The sequence below is a fragment of the Eleutherodactylus coqui genome, chromosome 8 (assembly GCF_035609145.1).
Source record: "Eleutherodactylus coqui strain aEleCoq1 chromosome 8, aEleCoq1.hap1, whole genome shotgun sequence".
NCBI lineage: Eukaryota > Metazoa > Chordata > Amphibia > Anura > Eleutherodactylidae > Eleutherodactylus > Eleutherodactylus coqui.
In genome coordinates, this window is record NC_089844.1 from 205862317 (window position 1) to 205886898 (window position 24582).

The 24582-nt window shown below is 51.7% G+C and overlaps 1 protein-coding gene across 3 annotated transcripts in view; it reads right to left on the reverse strand.

Annotated features, from left to right (window-relative positions):
* Nucleotides 1-2443: 2443 nt before the first annotated feature.
* DHRS7B (dehydrogenase/reductase 7B) overlaps nt 2444-24582 on the reverse strand; it is a 45466-nt gene continuing 23327 nt past the window's right edge. For 2 of the 3 annotated variants that reach the window (XM_066577248.1, XM_066577249.1), the window contains exons 5-7: nt 14390-14482; nt 12422-12574; nt 2444-2739 (exon numbers count right to left, since the gene is read on the reverse strand). In XM_066577248.1, the coding sequence (XP_066433345.1) occupies nt 2534-2739; nt 12422-12574; nt 14390-14482 (452 nt within the window). In that variant the 3' untranslated portion in view covers nt 2444-2533. The remainder of the gene's footprint in view (nt 2740-12421; nt 12575-14389; nt 14483-24582) is intronic. The other variant, XM_066577250.1, reaches the window with a different exon arrangement.

Sequence of the window (24582 nt, forward strand, 5' to 3'; positions counted from 1 at the left end):
TCTATTGAACACCAGCAGTAAGATACTGCGCATGCGCGCTAAAGCAGGCTGCCAAGGATTCAGCATTCACTGCCTGGCAGGAAGTGAACTGCAGCTAATGGATGCTCCAAAACAGGAAGAAGAGCATCCGGCAGGCCAGAGGTAACGTGACCCAGGGGGGGCTGCAGGAGCCAGGAGCAGAGCGGGGAGGGGAAAATGTAGTCAGAAGACTGTCGGAAAGGAGAAGAGGCAAGTATAGATTTTTTTTTTTATTTTCTAATGACAAAACCCCTTTAATGCAAGAGAGTTGAAAGGGAAACCAAACCTGTCCCCATCAATATGGTGCCTGTTAAGTATCAGACAGGCGTGGCAGTGGCTGCAGTACATAGAGGAGACCTCCAGAGTGTAGCAGGCAATCAGGGGAGAGGGGGGGGGGGGGGGGTCAGGCATGGAAAAATGTGTCACGCCATTATCACCTACAGCACCCCTGCTGTCACCTAACGAGACTACAAGTCTCTGGAGAAACTCACAAGGCTTCTTTACACCAGATGATAATTAGGCAAATGAACGTTCCTTCCTGATCACTGCCCTGTATAATACAACTTAGTAATATTTATAGTACCGCTGTTTCTGGTGGCACTGTTTACTAATGTAATATATAGAGAATGAAGGACCTGTTATGTCACCGTCATGTGATCAGGGGCGGAGCATGTAACTCACTGAAGGACCTGTGATGTCACCATCATGTAATTAGGGGCAGTGCATGTAACTCACTGCAGGAAAGTGATGTCATTGTCATGTGACCAGGGGCGGAGCATGTAACTCACTTAAGGACCAGTGATGTCACCGTCATGTAATCAGGGGCAGAGCATGTAACTCACTGAAGGACCTGTGATGTCACCATCATTTAATTAGGAGCAGTGCATGTAACTCACTGCAGGAAAGTGATGTCATTGTCATGTGACCAGGGGCAGAGCATGTAACTCACTTAAGGACCAGTGATGTCACCGTCATGTAATCAGGGGCAGAGCATGTAACTCACTGAAGGACCTGTGATGTCACCATCATTTAATTAGGAGCAGTGCATGTAACTCACTGCAGGAAAGTGATGTCATTGTCATGTGACCAGGGGCGGAGCATGTAACTCACTGAAGGACCAGTGATGTCACCGTCATGTAATTAGGGGCAGTGCATGTAACTCACTGCAGGAAAGGGATGTCATTGTCATGTGACCAGGGGCGGAGCATGTAACTCACTGAAGGACCAGTGATGTCACCGTCATGTGATTAGGGGCGGAGCATGTAACTCACTGAAGGACCTGTGATGTCACCATCATGTAATTAGGGGCAGTGCATGTAACTCACTGCAGGAAAGTGATGTCATTGTCATGTGACCAGGGGCGGCGCATGTAACTCACTGAAGGACCAGTGATGTCACTGTCATGTGACCAGGGGCGGAGCATGTAACTCACTGAAGGACCAGTGATGTCACCGTCGTGTGATTAGGGGCAGTGCATGTAACTCACAGCAGGAAAGTGATGTCACAGTCATGTGACCAGGGGTGGAGCATGTAACTCACTGAAGGACAGGTGGTCGTTAGTACTTTGCAATCAGGTGACAAGTGAGCATTTGCTGATCAAAGTATATGCAGGCAATAAAAAAAAAAATGCTCACCCCTCAGCAGGTCATGTAACTGGAATGTGCCGCTGGCAAATGCAATGGAGTTACTGAATACTCGTCCCACACTAGTATACTGGTCCCATACACACCAGTAGGGAGTGCCAGTCCACAGTGAGAGAGGCCACTTCTACCTCTTGCAGAGATGGTGACTGGGGCACGACGGGTACTATCGCTAACCAGACAGTAGGGCTACAATCAGGGCATTAGCTCGACTGTGGCTAAGGGCAGATCTCTAGTGGAAGAGAACTTGCAAAGTCCAGACCCTGGGGGGCGTCTTTTACTACTTCTGGAAAACGGACAGAATTGAAAAAAAGATGTACTCTAAAATATTACATGTTGGTGCATAAAAGAACAGAGTGTGTTCTCTTAAAGGGGTTGTCCAGGTGCAAACTATTGCTGGACCTATCTGCAGGATAGTCAACAGGGGTTCACTACCTGGACTACCTACTGGTCACTTGTTTTCTAGGCCAGTGTGCTCATGCACTGGACTGATGCTTGCAGGAAGCAGATAGCTCTGTTCCCGCTGCAGTGGCCAGGTTTGGTATTGCAGGGCAAATAGTCATTGAAGTGAATAGAAACTTTGCCTGTAATACCAAACCTGGCCACTGCAGCAAGAACAGGAGTATCTGCTTCCTGCAGTAATCAGCTCAGTGCATGAGCACAGTGGCCCGACAAACAAATGATAAGTGGTGGCTCTTGGGACAGACCTCCCCCAATAAGATGGCTTATCTTGTGGCTGGGCCCATCACTAGTTTGCAACCTCTTTAAAATGGAAGCAGCCACCATTTTCTGAAGGTAGAAACATTTATTGTGACTTGGCAGAGTAATCCGCCGTGACCAGCTGGAGCGCTCAAGACATTTGGTCAATCTTCACATTATGAATCCTTAAACTTTCTTTCCTTTTTGGCTCTTGCTGCCATCAAAGAAAAAAACAGCTTTGGAGCGAGAACCCTGAGGTATACGGCCAGCGTGGGCAGCGGCCCCGCTACCAGGACATCTTTACTCCGTTCTCCAACAGCTCTCAAGACAATCTGCGCCACCTCTTCCGGGGTTCTTCCTTCGGCCGTCGTCTTGTCCATCACTGCCAAAAAATGGGTAAAAGTAAATATGGCAATCAAACAGTGTGCATCTCCACAGTCCGGGGGGCTTCATGCAGGTCATGCGGTGGCCTCGGGGCCCCTCATCCGGCACTCCCTACTGACAACCGACCGGACGTACTGACCCAAGTATTCACCACCCACAGGAGGCCCTGCACTTCATTAGTTTTCCCTTCCACATTATGTTCAGCACTTCGCCTTCCCTCTCGCACTCTACAATTTATGCTATCCCCCTTTATTGCAGGATCGTTGCCCTTCGTGTATCCTGCCATATGTTAGGCCCATGGACATGCACTTCTATTTCTAGCCCAGCTGATACAATGTTTGGTCCTGTGGATCATTATGTCCACACACAAGATGGCGCTGCAGGTTCATCAGAGTTCGAGTACTCTTGCCACACACAAGATGGCGCTGCAGGCCGGAGGTGGGGCCCAGAGGAGACGGAGGGGGGTAGGTCCAAACTGTCTCAGATTACTGTGGTAACGCGAAAGCAAATACATGTTGCCCACCGCAGATCCCTAGACCCCCAAGCAGGAGGAGGTGGCATAATAAGGCTGAGAAACCATGACCGAGGTAGGACCCGCAATACTCTGTGTGGGAAGTATGTCAGCCGGCCCTGAAATCCATGTGTACACACACACTTCATTCTGTGTACGTGTCAGGCAGCTGAACACCGCTATGGGAAACCTTTGTGCACCCGCAGTATAGGCGGACCCCAGTAACATTTCTGTAGCAAGAGTATAGGCGAAACCCTGAAAAAATTTGGTTACCAAGAGTGTAGGCGAAGCACGGAAAAATTTGTTTCCTAACAGCATTGGCAATGGCCTGAAAAATTGGTGTACCAAGAGTACAAGTGTACCCGTGAAAAATTGCTGAACGCCGAGGGCAGGTGAAACCCATAAACATTTTTTAAAGATACAGCTTGTTATTAGTTAATTTGTAACAGAGCCTGGAGGCCGCCCTCCGCAAAAATTTGTTTAAGTTTAACTTTTAAAACTTTTAAACAGAGCCTTTTCGGCCGCATAGAAATCGGCAGTGCAGCGTGATGACATACTGTTTTAGGAGGAGGAGGAGGAGAAGAAGTAGGAGTAATATCCGAGAGGTATACATAAATAGAATTCTCCCCTTTTTTGGGGTGATAGGAGAAAACTGCATCCTCTGTGGCAGCAAAAAGAATCTTTAGGATCCGCTGCTTTCCACCGGTGGAGAAGTCTGGGGAAATCCAGCCTTTGTTCATCTTAATGAGCCTAAGCATGTTGGCGCTGTCCGTTGACAGGCGGGTACGCTTATCCGTGATAAGGGCAGGGCAGGCCAGCGCCTCCAGGGGGTACAGTGCAAGTTCGTGCCATGAGCCCAGCTTTAACACCCAATAGTTGTATGGAGTCAAGAAGGCTATGTACTCCCTTCACCATCTTTTTACAGTGCTCCCTCCGACTCAGTTTTGACTGGGGAGTGGTGACACAGTCTTGCTGGGAAGCCATAAAACTGGCAAAAGCCTTGGAGAGTGTTCCCCTGCCTGCGCTGGACATGCTGCCTGATCTCCACGCCTCCCCTGCTAGTTGGCCCTCTGAACTGCGTCTTCTACTGCTAGCGCTGTCAGATGGGTACTTTAGCATCACTTTTTCCACCAGGGCCCTGTGGTATTGCATCCCTCTCATACCCCTTTTCCTCTTCGGGAATGAGTGGAAAGGTTCTCCTTATACCGTGGGTCGAGAAGGGTGAACACCCAGTAATCCATGTTGGCAAGAATGTGTCCAACGCGTGGATCACGGGAAAGGCAGCCTAACATGAAGTCAGCCATGTGTGCCAGAGTCCCAGTACGCAACACATCGCTATTCTCACGAGGAGGATGCTCCACCTCCTTTTTAGCCCATACACGCTGAACAGATGACAGGCAAGCAGCATGGGTACCCTCTGTAGTGTGGCCAGCAGTTTCTTCCCCCTTCTCCTCCTCCTCCAAAACCCGCTGAGATATAGATGTGAGGGTGGTCTGGCTATCAAGCGACATACTGTCATGCCCCGTCTCCTCTTCTAACCGCAAAGCGTCGGCCTTTATGCTTAGCAGCGAACTTCTCAGCAGGCAAGGCAGTGGGATGGTAACACTAATGATGGCTGCATCGCCACTCACCATTTGGGTAGACTCCTCAAAGTTTGAGGACCTGGCAGATGTCGGCCATCCATGCCCACTCCTCTGTAAAGTACTCCGGAGGCTGACTACCACTCCGCCGCCCATGTTGGAGTTGGTATTCCACTATAGCTCTACGCTGCTCGTATAGCCTGGCCAACATGTGCAGCGTAGAATGCCAGCGTGTGGGCATGTCGCACAGCAGTCAGTGCCCTGGCAGCTGAAACCGACATTGCAGGGTCCTCAGGGTGGCAGCATCCGTGGTGGACTTGCGGAAATGTACGCACACGCGGCACAGCTTGCCAAGCAGGTCAGACAAGTGGGGGTAGTTTTTCAGAAACCACTGAACCACCAGATTGAAGACGTGGGCCAGGTATGGAACGTGTGTGAGGCAGCCAGGCTGCAGAGCCACCACCAGGTTACGGCCGTTGTCACACACGACCATGCCCAGTTGGAGGCTCAGCTGCGAAAGCCAGAGGTCAGTCTGCTCTGTCAGACCCTGCAACAGCTCGGGGGCCGTGTGCCTCGTTACCTAAGCTGATTAGTTTCAGCATGGCTTGCTGACGCTTGCCCACTGCTGTGCTGATGTGCCGCGTGCTACCGCCGTGCTCACACTTCGTAATGGAGAGGTGGAGGTGGTGGAGGAGGAGGGAGGCAGTTTGGAAGAGGTGGCATAATAAGCCGCAGATACCAGCACTGAGGTAGGACCCGCTATTCTTGTTGTGGGTAGCACGTGTGCAGTCCCAGGATCTGACTCGGTCCCAGCCTCCACCAAGTTCACCCAATGTGCCGTCAGGGAGATATAGTGGCCCTGCCCGCCTGTGCTTGTCCACGTGTCCGTCGTTAAGTGGACCTTCCCAGTAACTGCGTTGTTGAGGGCACAGGTAATGTTGCGGGAGACGTGCTGGTGTAGGGCGGAGATGGCGCATCGGGAAAAGTAGTGGCGACTGGGGACCAAATAGCGTGGGACCGCCACTGCCATCATGTTTTTAAAAGCCTTCGTTTCCACAAGCCTATACGGCAACATCTCCAGGCTGATTAATTTGGCAATGTGCACGTTTAAAGCTTGTGCATGCGGGTGGTTGGCGGCGTATTTGCGCTTTCGCTCCAACGCTTGTGTTAGCGACAGCTTGAATGCTGCGCTGAGAGACATTGCTGGATGGAGTGGAGGACGGTGGAGGTGAGGGTGTGGGTGCAGGCCGGGAGGCGCTCGTGCCTGCGTCCTGGGAGGGGGATTAAATCTGTGTGGAAGGTTGCGGCACAGGGGAAGAGGCAGTGGTGTGACCCGGAGGGGGTGAATGGCCTCCGTCCCACCTTGTGGGGTGCTTGGCTATCATATGCCAAGCGCATACTGGTGGTGTTGAGGCTGGTAGTGGTGGCTCCCCGGCTGATCTTGGTGCGACACAGGTTGCACACCACTGTTCGTCGGTCATCCGCGATCTCACTAAAAAACATCCACACCTTTGAACACCTAGCCCTCTGCACAGAGGCTTGGCACCAGGGGTGCTTTGGGAAATAGTTGGTGGATTATTCGCTCTGGCCCTGCCTCTACCCCTGGCCACCGCACTGCCTCTTCCAACCTGTCCTGCTGCTGCACTTGCCTCCCCCTCTGAAGACCTGTCCTCAGTACGCTTAGCAAACCAGGTGGGGTCAGTCACCTCATCGTCCAGCTGCTCTTCCTCCAAATCCTCTGTGCGCTCCTCCCTCGGACTTACTGCCCTTACTACTACCTCACTGCAAGACAACTGTGTCTCATCATCATCATCCTCCTCACCCACTGAAAGCTCTTGGGACAGTTGCGGGAAGTCCCCAGCCTCATCACCTGGACTCCAGGAACTTTCCAAAGGTTGGGCATCGGTCATGACAAACTCCTCAGGTGAGAGAGGAACCGTTTTTTCCCCACTGATGGCAGGGACCCGAGAACAGTTCCTGGGAGTCTGCCTGCTCCTCAGAATGTGTCATTTTCATGGAGTGAGGAGGCTGGGAGGAAGGAGGAGCAGCAGCCAGAGGATTCAGAGTTGCAGTCCCTAGGTCTAGAGTAGTGGACTGCGTAGAAGACTGGGTGCCCGATACATTGCTGGATGCATTTTCTGCCATCCACGACAGGACCTGCTCACACTGCTCTGTTTGTAATATAGGTCTACCATGCGGACCCATAAATTGTGATATGAAGCTGGGGACCCCAGAAACTTGTCTCTCTCCTAATCCCTCAGCAGCCGGCTGTGATTAACCCCGCCCAGGACCTCGGCCTGCGCCCACATCCTCACTTGGACGCCCGTATCCATGTCCTTACCCCTTACTCCTACCCCTCATCATGTCGGGTTAAGGATAGAGCAGGGCCCAAAATAAATTACCCCACCCTATAGCGCTGAGAACTGTGGTAATTTACCGCACACAGAGACTTGTAGATAGCGGAGGCTCAATGCTGTGACTGGAAAAAAGTAACCCGCTGTCTTGCACTGATACGGAGGGGTCATTTACCGCTAAGAGAGACTTGTAGATAATAGAGAGGCTGTATGGAGTGGGAGAAAACTATACAGCCAGTGGACAGTGCTAATAACAGGGGCAGCTTCACCGCACCCAAGGAAAGAATATTGTGCGATGTTCTGCACAGGGGCAGAAAGATATACAGCCAGTGGATATTGCTGATAACTGCGGCTACTTCACCCAACACATAGAATGGTATCTGTGAAAAGGTTTTCTGCAGTGGGCCAGGTAATATTTGCATTCTATTTAGCGATAAGAGCGAGATGCTATAGCTGTAATGCTCTGCAGAGGGATAGATGTTTAAAAAAAATAAATAAATTGGTGCACTACTGCTACCAGCAGCCACAACAGTAATGCACACGGTCAGATGTGGCCCTAAGGAGGACCGTTGGGGCTCTTGAAGACAGGATCCTACGCTAACATTTTCCCTATATCAGCAGCAGCACTTTCCCTAACCTCTGCCAGCATGCGTCTGAGGCGAGCCGCGGGCAGGACCACTTTAGGTACTCGGCGGTCACCTGATCGGCCCAGCCACTCACTGCTGGGGGGTGTGATAGGGCTGGCGTGTCACAGCAGGAAGTGGTAATGCCTTCCCCGCATGTCTATTGGCTAGAAAATGGCGCTAAACATGCAGGGAAGGAAATGGAATTGACTCGAGTACCGCGTGGTGCTCGTCTCGAGTAACGAGCATCTCGAGTACCTTAATGCTCAAATGAACATCAAGCTCGGACGAGTGCGCTCGCTCATCTCTAATGGAGAGGGTCTGGGAAACTAAAAATCGCCTAAAAGGTAGCAGAGAACCTGGAGCAGTGACCGAGGACCGCGGTGAACGGTCTCCGGTCATGTGATCGCCGTTATCCAATGGATAATGGCAATCACATAAAAGTTAGAACACAGTTGATGTGTAACGCTCCTTTCGGTTTGGGCCTCGTTGTGCATACAGACATAAGATTAGGGCCACAGTGGAGAGGTCTCTGAACACGGGACAAACAGGGGATCCATTTTGGGGTGAAAGCCTTCATTCATATGTGTGCTGTACAAAAAAAAATGGTTTTAAAATGACAGAATTGTCAAAAAAAAAAATGTTTCCCTTTTACTTTACTTAGAGATTCAGTCAAAAACTGTTGGGGCAAAATCCGCAGTGCACCCCTAGATGAGTGCATTAAGGGGTCTAGTTTTCACAATGGGGTCATATGTAGGGTCTCTATCATTCGGACACCCATGAAACTTTACAATCTTGGCCCAGTGCAGGAAAGCAAACTGTTCCTCAAAATGCTGATAATTAATGTTAAATGGTTAAAAAAAAAAAAAGTTTTTCCAATGTGCATCCAGAATAAAGTAAACTGATGGAAATATATATCTTATCAGAAATGTCTACAGTCTGTTTGCACATATTTGCCATATTACAGTTGAAAATGTGAAAAAAAAACCTTTTTTCACAATGTTCCCAATTTTGGCACTTTTAATAAACATTCACACATTCTCTTGTTCTATTATTCCCACCTACATGAAGTACAATATGTGGTGGGAAACAATGTCAGGATCACCGGGATCGGAGTTATTCTATGTTACAGTGAGGCATGGCAGATTTCCAAAATCCGGCCCCGTCACTAAGGCACAAACAGCCTGGCCACTGAGGGGTTAAGGTCCCATTGAAATCAACGGGCGAGGGGTTCCAAGGGATGCCAGGAGATAGATGTGCTGCCATTTTCATGCTAGAAGGGGAAAACAATCCATTTGTGAGTCCAGAAGGATGGCGGGCCGTGGTCGAGAGCGTCCATGTCTTACAGAAGTTTGTAAGACCGCTGCCTTTTAGCGCACTTTACAGCGTGCGCAGCTGCGCTTTACTGCGTTTGTCCTACTTGCCTGCAGTTTTACTGCCTATTTCTGTGCAGTAACAACAAGCTGATGACGTCACGACTTTTCCCTCCTGGTGGCGCAGTAACTTGCGTGATAGAAACGCAGTATTAGGGCAGACACCCACTGGTGTTTTTTTCAACACTGCGCTGCGAGAGTAAGGGAAAACGCTTGCCTCGCAGTGCGAGAAAAAAAAACGGGAATACGCTGGGATATTGCCAGTCTTTTCAATAGGGCTAGCCCCATTTAAAAGATATGGAGAATACCGCGGAAGTGCAGCATGCTATCCCATTGCTTTCAATGGGATCGGTGCTGCTGCTGGTCCCATTGAAAGCAATGGTTTTGGCAAACCCTGCAGCATGATTTTCGGGGAAGCGCTTGAAATATAAGGGGAGTACTTTTTTTAACTTTTTTTTTTTTTTACTACTTATTGATGATTTTCAGGGAAGCGCTTTCAATGAGACTGGCAGCAGCGCCGATCCCATTGAAAGCAATAGGAGAGCATCCTTCATCCCCCGCGGTTGCAGCGCAAGATACGAAATATCACCAGTGGGTGTCCAGCCTTAAGTGGATGATTTGGTTGTGTAAAAAAAAAAATAACCAGTCAATAATTCATGTCAAATCCGCGCTACAAGACTAAAAACAGAAGGTGCAGCATGCGGTAAACACGCTGCGCAAAACCGCTGGTGTGGGAGGCCTCACTGAAACGCATGGAGCCCTAGTGCTGCATATTACGTTCGTGCAAAAAAACCAGCAAAAAGACGCGCTTGTGCGAGAGTAGCCTGCGGGGTAACGAAGTGCGAAACCCCTGGAGTCCATGCTGCACCTCACTGCTTGACGGCTTCACTCCCAATCCATGGTGGCCGCGTGCAACGACTGCATGATGGGCATTATGTCCACAAGCACACGGCATCTGCTGAGCAGAGATTCTTCAAGCATTGGTTCTCCCACCGCTGCTCAGCCAATCAATGCAGTGCTGGATAAACCAATGCAATGGCTGTGATTGGCCGCGAGGCAGCCAATTCATAAATCCTGCCTCTACAATGTGATGGCTGTTGATTGGCTGAGCAGCGGTCGAAGAACCAATCACAACTGTCGCTTCCTGGAGGTGGGATTTAGGACTCCTGTAAGCAGGAAGTGATGTATGAGTGGCCGAGGACTGTAGGAAGCGCGTTGGAGTTGGAGGGCAGCGGGAGGGACCTGGATTGAGACTGCTAGGTAAGTATAATAAGACCTCCGTGGTACTCTCACTCACTTTCCCATCATGCGAGGTACATGCCCTACGGCTTTCTGTCCGCTGTCCATGCGAGTAGCAGTTATCTACCGCCCCCCAGGTGCTCCTCGCCTGTTTTTGATGTCTCGCTCCCCCACTTTCTATCCTGCAAAATCTCAACCCTCATCTTAGGCAAATCTCCCCATCTGCCCCTCAGCTTCTATCGCTCACCTCCTCCCTCGGTCTCTCCAGCTCACAGGGATGGCACCACTCTGGATCTGGTCTTCCTCTGCTTCCCACTTCACTAACTCCCCTCTCCCGCTCTCGGACCATAACCTTCTCTCTTCCTCTGTCAAGCTTCCTAGTATCTCTCCAGACCCACCTACCTACCAGACCTATGGGAAACTTCAGGCCGTTCACACCCAGGACTTTGCCGAGTTTCTACAGGCTTCTCTGTCCCCCATCTCTCTCCTCTCCTGACCCAACCTGGCTGCCGCACATTACACCACGCCTCTACGCTGACGATACCCAGTTATACCACTCCTCCCATGACATCACAGCGCCGGTCCTCCAGAGCGCCACCGACTGTCTATCCGCTGTCTCTAACACTATGTCCGCTCTCTAGCAAACCTCTCTAAAACGGACCTGCTGGTGTTTCCACCCTATGCTAACTGCCCTCATCCTGACATCTTAGTGTACGGCAAGCTGAGCGCTCCGAGCAGGGTATGCAAAAGACAGCTGGAGCGCTGTCTTCTGCATACAGCGCCTTTCTTCTCCGCACTTTCGGCTGGTGTGCCGTTGAGAACTGCCAGAGGGATACCAGCTGAGAGAATCTTATCAGTGCTAACGGCTGAGATATCAGCCTGCACCGCTGCTAAGAATCATCGCTCATTTCTAGAAAACTAGGAGAGCGATGAACGAGCAGCGCAGGATGGGCGGGTATTTAGATGGGTTCTTCCACACAAGTGTGTTTTGTAGGCTGCGGCACGCTCTATATAGCTGTGATTTGCGATTTTTTTGTAGCCGATGTTTCCCTATGGAGCGTTCCTGTGTGTTGCATCACACAGAGACGCGGTTGAATCATTGCTGTGATTGGCTGAGTCAGCACTTGAGAACCAGTTAGAGCTTCCTGCAGGCGGGGATTTAATGTCCCGACCAGGAAGCTCTGCAGGAAAACTTCAAGCAACTGCCGGGGAGGTTCAAGGGAGAGGCGCGGGTAGATGACAGTGCCGGAGAGGGGATGGATTATTTTATGTTTTATGCAGCTAGGGCTTAATTTTGGGGTAGGGCTTATATTTCAAGCCCCCCCTCCAGAAAATCCTCACACATGGTGCTATAAAGTCACACAACTTTTTAGGTTATTTATTTTATCTAGGGCGACCCAACGGTGGGTTTTAGCTTATGGTGGGATTGTTTCGCCACAGTTACGGCTTGACAGGCAAGCTCAGAGATTTCAGTAGGCTCCAGGCTATCCTGACACCGTGATGCCAAATGGCGCCATCCTCCAGGCTGACTAGATCAGACTATTTAGGATAGCTTGTACTTCAGCATCCAAAATGGATAGCAGCCACTATCAGCACTAACGCTGATCACGGCTGCTGGAAGCTATAAAAACAAACAAAAAATCCCAAAAACAGCCTATTGCAGCTGGCTAGGGAGCAGAGTCCGTTCCATACTCCGTGGCTTCTGCCCTTCATGACATATGTATGTTAGGTGGTCCTGAAGGGGTTCAATGGCTCACATTGTGCCGTAGGCAAGCATTTAATAAGCTGGCCACTGTACGGTAGAGGATAGCCCCGCTTCCCTTCTCATAAAAGGACAACGGTTTGTAATGAGGTTGACCTAGGTCAGACCGGAAGAGGAGGTAAGTAACCTGCAACACGGCTCTAGAAACATACTTCCCACTAAGGGCACGAACGGCTTGTTCAGAGGCACGTTTACAATCTACCAAGAGAAGCGGGCTTGTTTATGAAGACATGTCTACCTCCGTATCTGGACCCATCTTCAGTCACGGCATTCAGCGAGAGGTTGGTCTGAATGTAGCCAGGACTTATAACCGTGACGGCAATGTCATGTGGCACCATTTCAGCTCTCAGGCAATCAAAGAAGGCTTGTGTAGCATGCTTAGATGCCGAATCTGTGGAGGAAGGAACTAGAGTTAGTGGTGAAGCACCATACCGCTGTCCTGGCCGCAGGTGATTCCAGTCATCAGTTAGTGGTGAAGCACCATACCGCTGTCCTGGCCGCAGGTGATTCCAGTCATCAGTTAGTGGTGAAGCACCATACCGCTGTCCTGGCCGCAGGTGATTCCAGTCATCAGTTAGTGGTGAAGCACCATACCGCTGTCCTGGCCACAGGTGATTCCAGTCATCAGTTAGTGGTGAAGCACCATACCGCTGTCCTGGCCGCAGGTGATTCCAGTCATCAGTTAGTGGTGAAGCACCATACCGCTGTCCTGGCCACAGGTGATTCCAGTCATCAGTTAGTGGTGAAGCACCATACCGCTGTCCTGGCCACAGGTGATTCCAGTCATCAGTTAGTGGTGAAGCACCATACCGCTGTCCTGGCCGCAGGTGATTCCAGTCATCAGTTAGTGGTGAAGCACCCTACCGCTGTCCTGGCCACAGGTGATTCCAGTCATCAGTTAGTGGTGAAGCACCATACCGCTGTCCTGGCCACAGGTGATTCCAGTCATCAGTTAGTGGTGAAGCACCATACCGCCCGCTGTCCTGGCCGCAGGTGATTCCAGTCATCAGTTAGTGGTGAAGTACCATACCGCCCGCTGTCCTGGCCGCAGGTGATTCCAGTCATCAGTTAGTGGTGAAGCACCATACCGCTGTCCTGGCCGCAGGTGATTCCAGTCATCAGTTAGTGGTGAAGCACCATACCGCTGTCCTGGCCGCAGGTGATACCAGTCATCAGTTAGTGGTGAAGCACCATACCGCTGTCCTGGCCACAGGTGATTCCAGTCATCAGTTAGTGGTGAAGCACCATACCACTGTCCTGGCCGCAGGTGATTCCGGGTCATCAGTTAGTGGTGAAGCACCATAACGCTGTCCTGGCTGCAGGTGATTCCGGGTCATCAGTTATGGTGGTACGATGCTTCACCACTGTTTTGTAAGGCACGGCATGGTGTTCCCCCTGAGGTCCAATGTGACGTGGTCTGATCTTTAGGTGCCCGCCCTGGATAGCAGCTTCTAGTCTTTGTGGGGATTTCCAGACTGTCAGAAGCTTGCTGAAGATTGGAGGTCGATCCTCCGAGGCTAAACTCCTGTGAGGTAAAGGTCCCCCTCGTAGGCTCCCTGTTGCACACCAGTGAATGCCCCTCGAAAGGTTCCGGGTTAAAGGTCACCAAAATCAGAGATGTCTTCACCGCATTGCCTACGTACATTTTCTTGCCCAGGGATGCCCGTTTCCTGCCCCATGCGGCTAGGATCGCTCCCTGGAAGGTTCTTGTGTGAGCCTGGGCCCATGCTACCGCCGGGATACAAGGGATTTCCTAACGGTGAAATGGCTGTCCTGACGGTATAGGTTTTGTGTCTTTGGACTAGGAGTTGTAATTCCTGAATCCTTACGGAGGGAAGAAAAGCACGTTGGTTCTCTGAATCGAGGACGACTCCTAGAAAGGTTTTCTTCTGGCTGGGGGTCCGATTTCTTCCAGTTGATGACCCACCCTAGGTATTGGGGGCATAGAATAACTATTGCTGGGTGTTCTTTTCGACGTTCCCTGGATTCGGCTACAACTAGTAGGTCATCTAAATATGGTGTGATCAGCACGGACCTCTGCCTTAAATTGGTGAAACCGTGGGGGGCAAAGCATATTCCGAACGGAAGGCAGGAACTGAAGATCGCTTACCCCCCATTCTAAAACTCAGATATTTCTAAGAATCTGCGTTGACTGGGACATAAAAAGAGGCTGCGCCACTAGAGAAGAGACGGTTTCTGTACTTACATGCGGATCTGAAGGGGATGCTGATCTTTCCTTGCACGCTGCTGATCACTACAATATGTCCGCCCTTCTTCTGGATCATAGATGGTAGAAGAGCTTAAAACGGGAGCAGAAAAAGGAACATAAACAGCTTAGAATACGGAATACCCCCCCCCCCCCCCCCACACACACACACACACACCGGTATAAACATGGCTGTCTGTACAGTGAAGGACATGCTACTGCTGACTACATTACTAGGGTGCCCCACTAGCGCCACCTATCCTCAATAGGGAATAAATGTCACGGTTACTGGGGGTCTGACAGCTGGGAACCCCGGTGCTCCGATGGCTTCTACGTGACAAGCAGATTGCTGAGCCCCTCAGCCCCCTACCACCCCATACAAGTGAAGACACCATAAAATCTATCTCGTCTCGTTCATTGGGGGACACAGCAAAGACCGCGAGGTATAGCTACTGCCACTAGGAGGCGACACTAAGCCCAAAAAGTGTTAGCTCCGCCCGCTGGCCATATCCCCTCCTAATCAGCTTGCATGCCAGCAGTAGGAGCGTCCGTGCGGGAACGGAGAGAACGATAGTCAGTAATATGACACAAAGGTTCTAACCAATGAAAACACAGCACCATGTGTGACTTACAGAACCGGGGTCCTGGCAGGGCTAAACACCATGTCCTATAAGTAAGGGGTGAGTGCTGCGCCCCCCAGAGGTGAGAAAGAGATTTTACAGCGAGTGTCATTGGGGGACAGCGAAGACCGTGGGATGGCTGACGCAAAAAGTGTGAATTCGGTAGGACTTACAGAAAATGTGTAGGGACCACCAGGAGCCCCCCTACACCCTTGCAAGGCGGAGGCACCATTGCCAACCATCCATGAGGCTCCCATCGCCCTGGCAGAGTGTGAAACGGTGGTGTCTTACCCTTAGCCCGGTAGGCCTCAGCAGCACCCAGCGGATCCAGCATGAGATGACAACATTTGGAGGCCGCAAGACCACAACTCGGACCCCCCAGTATCACCAACAGAGAATCAGAGCGTCGGAATGATGAAGTCTGTTCCAAATAGATCTTCAGAGCTCGCACTAGGTCTAAAGTGTGCAGAGCTCGTCCCCTTGGGTGGACTGCCACAGAGCGATGGCAGCACGATGCCCTCATGGATATGGAAAGACGGAGATACAACCCCGTGACCTCAGAGACCCTTCAGAGGGAAGTAACAACCACCACGAAGGCTACCTTCCAGGATAATAACCGCCATGGTACCCTTGCTAATGGTTCGAATGGATGGGCCTGTAGGGCGCCCAAGACCAGATTCAAATCCCAAGGAGGTCCCGGGGAGCGAAACAGGGGTGCGGTGTGAACGACTCCCAGCAGGAAGGTGCGCACAACCGACCTGGATGCCACGGGGCAATGAAAAAGGACAGACAAAGCGGAAATCTGTCCTGTGAGGGAACTGAGGCTGAGCCCCATCACCAGCCTCTCCTGGAGGAAGGACAGAAGGCGAGGCAAGGAGAACCGCATAAGGTGAAAACCCCTCCGCTCGCACCAGAGAACGAACCCTCTTCGCACGTGATGATACACCCTTGACGAGGACGGCTTCCTAGCCATAAACATCGTTTGGGTGACCGGGTCCAAAAACACGAGATTTTGTAAGAACCTTACCTAAAATCTCTTTCTCACCCGTATCATTGGGGGGGGCACGGCCTAGACCTTGAGACGTCCAAGAGCAGTACTCAAGGGGTGGGAATATAAAAGAAGCCACATGCAGAAGACGCGAAATCAGCTCTGTAACTGCAAATAGGTGCCTAGGAGAGCAAAAAGAGGGTCCGAGAACCGGCCCACCACCGAGAAAAAGGAGCTCCTGACTAGGAGCTTCCGATGAGACACCCATTCTAGAAATATGTGCCGTAACACAGCCTGAATATATGGCGTCGCTGGCACAGTGACCCGGCACCAATGCGACGAAACCACTACAGAATACCAGGGCTCCACCAGTGATGTCAGGAGCCACAGCGGAGCGCCAGGGTGACCGAAGAACCTCCGCCCAAAGCGCATCCCGCTTAGTAGAGGCAAGTAGACTGGGCGAGCTGAACGTGACATCAGTACCATCAGAAGGTGGGGATGGAACTAAAGAGCTGGGGCCCCTGGACAGGCGGCCTCGTTGCCAGATGGGAGCCTTACTGGTCTCTTTCCAAAATCCTCCGGAGTCGGGAGGGCGGGCGCTAAGAATTGCAAACAGTATTAGCCTATACCATCTCAGTCTGCTGCTAAATAGCGCAGGAGGATCGCAGCGCGCTACTAACGCCATCTGATTAGATGCTCGTGTCCCGCGCTCTTACCTGCGTAGGACGGCTACGTGGAGAGATGTTGTAGGAGTGAAGTCGCAGACCGCTCTGACTACAGAGAACTAACGGCAGAGGCCCAGACATGCCTAATAGGGGAGAAGGCGAGGCCCGTGCCACATGAGTGACCCACGAGATACCCTGTAGCTCGGTGTAAATCTCGTACCGTCTGCAGGTACTTGTCCGCGTATGGGAGGGACCACGGGTCTCAGTAGGACCAGAATCACGCTAAGGTGGACCGCATTCGACCTCCTGAGTCGGGGTAGATTGGAGAGTAATGCTACTCCATCAACCTGCAGGAGGAGGTGGAGCCATGGCGCCAAGAATGGGGCACATAGCCACTGGTGAGGGGTGCGGGGAACACGAACTGTGCCAACACAATACAAGGCACGGCAGCCAATATATACATGCCCATGGCGGCACCGACCAAGCCACGTGACCGCATGTAGAACACCCCCGGCTACATAGAGACCCAACCAGCAGCTGGGCCATTCCTTAAAAGCCGCACGGCAGCTGGACTATACCACGTTCTTTTGGATGGTAGGTGAGCAACCACCCCGGACTGGACACAGCCCCCAAAACAATCCATGGCTTAGGGTGCCAGCGCCTTATCAGTAGGCCACTGGGGTTACCTGCACTGACCCGCAGGCATGCCGCCTGACAGCGCAAATCAGTGCCTCCTGGAGACATCAGACACCCAGGAGAACGATGCCGCTAACAGGCGGACAGAGACTGCGCAGAGACACAGAACGATGCCGTTGACAGGCGGGCAGAGACACCGCAGACACACTGAACGATGCCGTTGACAGGCGGACAGAGACTGCGCAGACACACTGAACGATGCCGCTGACAGGCGGACAGAGACTGCGCAGACACACTGAACAATGCCGCTGAGAGGCGGACAGAGACTGCGCAGGGACACTGAACGATGCCGTTGACAGGCGGACAGAGACTGCGCAGGGACACAGAACGATGCCGTTGACAGGCGGACAGAGACTGCGCAGACACACTGAACGATGCCGTTGACAGGCGGACAGAGACTGCGCAGAGACACTGAACGATGCCGTTGACAGGCGGACAGAGACTGCGCAGGGACACTGAACGATGCCGTTGACAGGCGGACAGAGACTGCGCAGGGACACTGAACGATGCCGTTGACAGGCGGACAGAGACTGCGCAGAGACACTGAACGATGCCGTTGACAGGCGGACAGACTGCGCAGAGACACTGAACGATGCCGTTGACAGGCGGACAGAGACTGCGCAGAGACACTGAATGATGCTGTTGACAGGCGGACAGAGACTGCGCAGAGACACAGAACGATGCCGTTGACAGGCGGACAGAGACTGCGCAGAGACACTGAATGATGCTGTTGACAGGCGGACAGAGACTGCGCAGAGACACTGAATGATGCTGTTGACAGGCGGACAGAGACTGCGCAGAGACACTGAATGATGCTGTTGACAGGCGGACAGAGACTGCGCAGAGACACTGAATGATGCTGTTGACAGGCGGACAGAGACTGCGCAGAGACACAGAACGATGCCGCCGACAGGCGGACAGAGACTGCGCAGAGACACAGAACGATGCCGTTGACAGGCGGGCAGAGACACCCCAGACACACTGAACGATGCCGTTGACAGGCGGACATAGCAGACAGTGCACTGCTTACAACTGGCCCAAACATGACTGTTCCAGAGGACCAGCAAACACGGACAAGGCGCTCACTGACACCCCAGCGCCGTCCGCCCCGCCTGTGAAGCTGATCCCATCAGTAAGCTCTAATATGGCCCCAGAGCAGTCAGTGAAGGTGTAACACAACACACCGCGTGGCGACAAATACACAGCCTGACGGGCAGGGTGACCCAGGAACGGACCCCGAACAGGACAGGCCAGCAAGGGAGGCCATTTTTCTTACCTGCTCCTTTCTGCTCACCTGTCTTCTCTTAAGACGGCTCCCCAACTCCAGCAGAGCTCAACCCTCCCCATCGCCTGCCCTTTCACAGGGAGGGGATGCAGACCGCTCGGAAGAAAGAAACGGGGAGCTCTATGGCTGGTGGGTCCTAGTGCCCTTGGTCAGCCAGCCATCACTTCCAGCAGAGCACTCACCCCAAACATCACCTGCCCTGCGCGGGGAGGGGATGCTGATTCGGACTAACGGGGGGGCTCAATGGCTGGCGGGACACACGCGGGAGTACCTGGGTGGTCCTCCTGAGGGGACCAGGCCGACAACAGAAGGTTTGCTCTACTTCTGTTCGCCTCCTCGGTTGGGTTAAAAGGGAGCATTAGCCCCCCCCGTTAGCTGTGGCCCATCCTCTCAGCCCTTGTGGGCGAGACTGTCTGCCTCCTAGCACACAAAGCTGAAAACTGATTATATCCCTCCCTGCTGACACCCAGTTAATCAGCGGGCGGCGCTAACACTTTTTGTGCATAGTGTCGCCTCCTAGTGGCAGTAGCTAAATCTCAAGGTCTTTGCTGTGTCCCCCAATGACACGAGCGAGAAAGAACGGAGGTCCCACAGGTGCAGCACCAGTCTCAGGAGCGCTGGGGGTCTCTGTTGTCGGACCTCCAGAGATCAGACATTAAAAGGGATTTTCTGGTACTTAAACATTTCCCAAAGGCATAGAGAGGCGTGTCTGCTCCCTTATGTCACCCGTGTGTGCTCACTGCTAGGAACCCGGAGGCAGCCGGCTAGCGGCTGGGTGCCACGTATTGTGCACTTGACCACTCCGCTAAAGAACAATCACTACTGACGCCTGTGATTGGCTGAGCAGGTCACCGCTAACCTGTTTCTTCCAAGTTCCACGCATCCGGCCCCGGAGCTCCAAGAGCGAGGGAGTGCAGGGCTCTAACTTTACTCATCGCGAAGCCCATTTCATTCCCAGAAAGGGTTAAAGCAGACGGCCAGGCCGCATCCCGCTGCGAGACATGCGAGCCGTGCCCCTGCAGTGACTACTGGAGCTCACCTCCTCCGGCGTCTCTACGCTCTGCCATGTGCCAGCTGGGCAGGTAATCCAGTGCTCGGCTCTACCTGGGGACACAGAAAGCTGGTCTGTGCACAGCTCTCCTAGGATCTGTGCTTCTGGTTGATAGAGCCTACAATTAGTGTAAGCAGGTAGAGGGGGATATTCGGAGTCCTTGCCGTCCTTGGCTTACCTGCATCCCTGCTAACAGCGCTGACCAAGTACTACTTTAAACCTATTCTTCGCTGCTGACTTAATGTTTGACGGCAGCAAAGGCGATCCCAGCTTATACCCTCAGAAAGCATTATCCCAAATCTACAAAGGCCTTCTACGACGCGAGGGGCAGCAGTCGTGCTTCGTGGACGCGGCTCCAGTCACTTCCAATAGTACCGCTGGAGATCGCTCTGCACCGTCCGTCAGCCCCGGCATCCGCCATGCATGACCAGTGTCCCATTCAGTCTGACGGCACTGCGGGTGGGAGAAGCACAGGACCCCTTTATCAGGATTGGTTGAGGGTCTCTATGGCGGGAGCCCCTCTGATCATATTGTTATCCTCTACTCTCTGGATAGGAGAGAACTGTAGATTTGGGGAGGAGCCCTATAATGGGGTGTGAACACTGTCTTCATGCTGGACCTACAGTCCAACTCACTATTTTAGCTTACATTTTATTATGTTTTGCCCTTTTGGAAATTAACCCCCCCCCCCCCCCCCCCCCCTCATTCTGCACTCCGTACCCCATAATGACAACAGAACGGGGGAAATCTATATGCATTTTCCTAAAGGGTAAAACACTCACATTTTGCAGCGACCCTGTGCTTAGCTGACCCTTTGGCAGCAATACCAGTCTGGGATGTGGATGCCACAAGGTTTGCACCCCTGGATTTGGGGATTTTGTGTCCTCTTGTCAGGTTGGATGGGGGCGGTCTGTGGTCAGCCATCACACTTAGTAGCCAAAAAGGTCCAAGCTTGGTTTCATCAGAGCAGAGAATCTTCTTACTCGCAGTCTGAGGGGCCTTTAAAAACTTTTTGGCAACTCCAGGCGGCTTCCATGTCTCTTACTGAGGAGGTTTCTTTCTGAGCCCTCCGTCATAAAGCCCCGATTGGTGGAGGTTGCAGGGATGGTCGACCTTCTGGAAGTTTCTCCCATCTGCACACAAGATCTTTGGAGCTCAGCCAGAGTGACCGTTGGGTTCTTGGTCTAATCTCTTACAAACCATTCTCCTCCTTAGTTTGGGGTCAGCGGCTCTAGGAAGAGTCCTGGTTGTTCTTCCATGTAAGTATTATGGGGGTCGCTGGGTTCTTGGTCTCCTTTCTTACAAGATCCGTCTCCCTCCAAGTTTGGTGGGTCAGCGGCTCTAGGAAGAGTCCTGGTTGTTCTTCCATGTAAGTATTATGGGGACCGTTGGTTCTTGGTCACCTCTCTTACAAGACCCTTCTCCTCCTTAGTTTGGGGGTCGGCGGCTCTAGGAAGAGTCCTGGTTGTTCTTCCATGTAAGTATTATGGAGGCCACAGGGCTCTTGGAAACTTTCAGTGTATTTGTAGCTTCTCCAGACCTGAGCCTCCACACAATCCTGTCTCTGAGCTACACAGTTCTATCCTCCCCATGGCTTGGTTTTGGCTCTGATATGCATTGTGAGCTGTAATCTATAGATTGGGGGGGAGGGGGGGGGGGGGTTCTTATGCCCAATTAGCTGAATTTACCCCAGGTGACTCCAAGCAGGGTTTAGAAACACCTGAAATAGGACCCCCCCCCCCCCCCTGGCTAAATATCACGTGTCATACCAAAATGGTAGTTTTTAATTTCTAAAAAAAACGGGAATTTTTCTTACCGATAATTCCCTTTCTTAAAGGCATCATGACAGCATACACCGGGAGGTTGCTCACCTGCTGACCTGATGGGACAGGAAGAGGCAGAACATAAAAAGCACCTCCCCTCCACTAAACACCAGTGCGTTCCAAATAACCACAGTGACAGAATACTTAACCAGAAGGTGTGTTTTATTGGCCCCACACACCTCAGACAAAGAAATCATAAGCATACACCTCATGTGTTTAAGCCAACAAGGGTAACCGTGTCGGTAGGGGGGGAAAAGCCCGTATGCTGTCATGATGCCTTTAAGAAAGGGAATTATCGGTAAGAAAAATTCCCGTTTTCCCTCCGACATCATGACAGCATACACCTGGAGGAATACCAAATAACTGGCATGGGCTTTTTTAGGGAGGGATTACTGCTTGAAGCACCTTCCTCCCGAAGGTTGCATCCTCAATAGATTTTAATGTCCAGCCTATAAGGTTTAATAAACGTATGACTAGAAGTCCACGTGGCTGCGTTACAAATCTGTTCGATTGAGGCGTGCGCTCTTTCTGCCCAGGAAAATGCCACCGCCCGAGTGAAGTGGGCTTTCAAACCTTCTGGGGGAGGAATGCCCTTGGCCTTGTAAGCCTCCTGGATGGCTCTTCTGAGCCACCTGGCTTATTGAATCTCTAGAAGTGGCCTTCCCTTTGGCCTGCCCCTGAGACTGAACGAAAGTTAGTCAGTCTTTCTGCAACTTTCCGTTGCCTCAAGGTACGCTAATGCAGCTCTTTTAACGTCAAGATTATGGAGCCTCTGCTCCTTTTCGTTTTTAAAATTTAGACAAAGGCTGGAATGACTATTGGCTGGCCTCCGTGGAAGTCTGACAAGACTTTGGGTTGGAGGGAAGGGTCTAAGGAGAATATGATCTCATCAGGGTGCATAGTCATATATGGGGCCCTTTGCGAAAGGGCCTGAATTTCAGCCACGCACATAGCCGACATAACTGCCACAAGGTGGGCTACCTTGTACGTCAGCAAGGCGATGGATAGGTTTCTAAAAGGTTCAAACGGGGGAAAATCGCAGAAGGCCTGAAGGACTATAGTCAGATCCCGGGGGGGGGGGGGGGGGGGGGGCGCACCATCAGCTTTATGAATGGATGCAGTCTACTCGCTCTTCTAGGAAATTTCCTGATCCCCTTGTGCTCAGCAAGCGTGAGATCAAAGAATGCCCTCAAAGCCACTACTTGGGCTTTGAGGGAATCTGGACTCAACCCTTTATCCGGGCCTGCCTGGACGAAATTTAAAATTTTTACGAATGTCTGATTGGATGTCCTGACCCATCCATTCTGAGAATTTTTTCCCGACTTTGGGATAAAGCTTTTCCGTCGAGGGCATAAGGCTCTCGCACATAGTGGAAACCCGTTAGATGATAAACCCTTTTCTAAGAATTTTACCCGTTCAAGATCCAGACTGTAAGCCTGAACTTGTGAACCTCCGGGTAGAGGAGAGGACCCTGCAGCAATAGGTCCAGTCCTGACGGAAGATGGAGAGGCTCTCCCACTGACAGATCTCAGGAGAGGAAACCAAGGTCTTTTGGGCCAATAAGGCGCTACTAACGTTACTGACAGCCCTGGCCGCAGTAATTTCTTAGGAGTAGCGGAATCAGGGGTAAAGGGGAAAAAGCGCAAGCTAAGTCCCAAACCCAGGGGTGAGAGGGGGCACCCGTGCCTAATGCTTGTTTCTCCGAGTCACGGGAAAAGAGAAGACGGCAATTGGTATTTGCGCTTTACGCAAACAAAACTATTTTGGGTGCCCCCTATTTGTCCCGAGCAGGCTAGACACTTCGGGATGGAGTCCCCACTCTCCTGCGTCCACTTTCTTCCTGCTTAGAAAGCCCGCGACTGAATTCTCGGCCCCTTTTATACGGAAGGCCGACAGTGACTTAGTTGTGAGTTCCGCCCATTGAAGGAACCTTCTCGCCAAATGCTGAAGTAGAGGATTCCTGGTGGAACCCTGGTGGCGAATGAGTGGCACTGCCATCAGGTTATCGTAAAAAAATCCTCACATGCTTCATCCCTAAACAGTTTGCAGGCTACGTCGGGTTTCCCAAACCTCATTACGTTCTCTAACGTTAGATAACCTCGATCTCTCATGAGGGTCTTAAGTACCCTGGATATGGCCACCTTCAAAGGTGACGCCTCACCCTTTTGCGCTGGTATCAGTTATCGCATCAGTTATCAGTTACCCCATTAAAAGGCTGTCTGAGGACAACCTTCAGCGGAGTGAGGATCTAGCCCTAGTGGAAATAGGGATTGTCCTGTCAAGTGAGGAATGACTTGTCCCCCTTCTGGAGGATAAGTGTCTGAAGATCACTGCTGTGGAACTGGGCCCAGGGAACCACTCCAATGCATGAAGTCATTAGCCCCAGGATCCGCATCACCTCTTATTGAAACTGTAGATTTTTTATAGAGAGCAGAACATTCTCTAGAATGAGCTGTTTCCTTAGAGGAGGAAGGGATGAACATTGGAGACGAAAATCCAAAATGACTCCTAGGAATTTTTTCCTGGTGTCCGGATCCATGTTGGATTTCAAATCATTAATGATCCAGCTCAGACCCTAAGATAGCTGAAGCGTGGACCCCAAGTGTGACCTCAGAATAGTGAGGGGATCTGCCACCAGCCGGAAACCATCTACTGAGCTATGCCCCCTTTCAGATGGGGGATGATGATAATCCCGCGATTGTGCAGAAAGGCTACCATTCCAATCACCCCTTTGGAAAAGCTCCGTGAAGCAGAGGAGATTCCAAAGGGAAGGCGCCATTCTCAGCGCAAATTTAGGAACTTTTTGCGAGTTGTCATAATTGGGGATGTGATAATGCTCATCCTTTATGTCAATCGTAGCCATAACGTTATCCCTACCAATCAGGGGGGTTGCGGTTCTGATCGTCTCCATCGGTGGGAGCCATCTGGTTCAGAAGGAGAGGGGAGTAAAACCCTTTCCCCCATTCCGTCTTAGGGATGGGGATAACTGCACCGATATCCAGCACGATTTGTTCACCCTTAAGAAGAGCCTGCTCTAGGGTTGGTGCCGGGATGACGGTCACGGT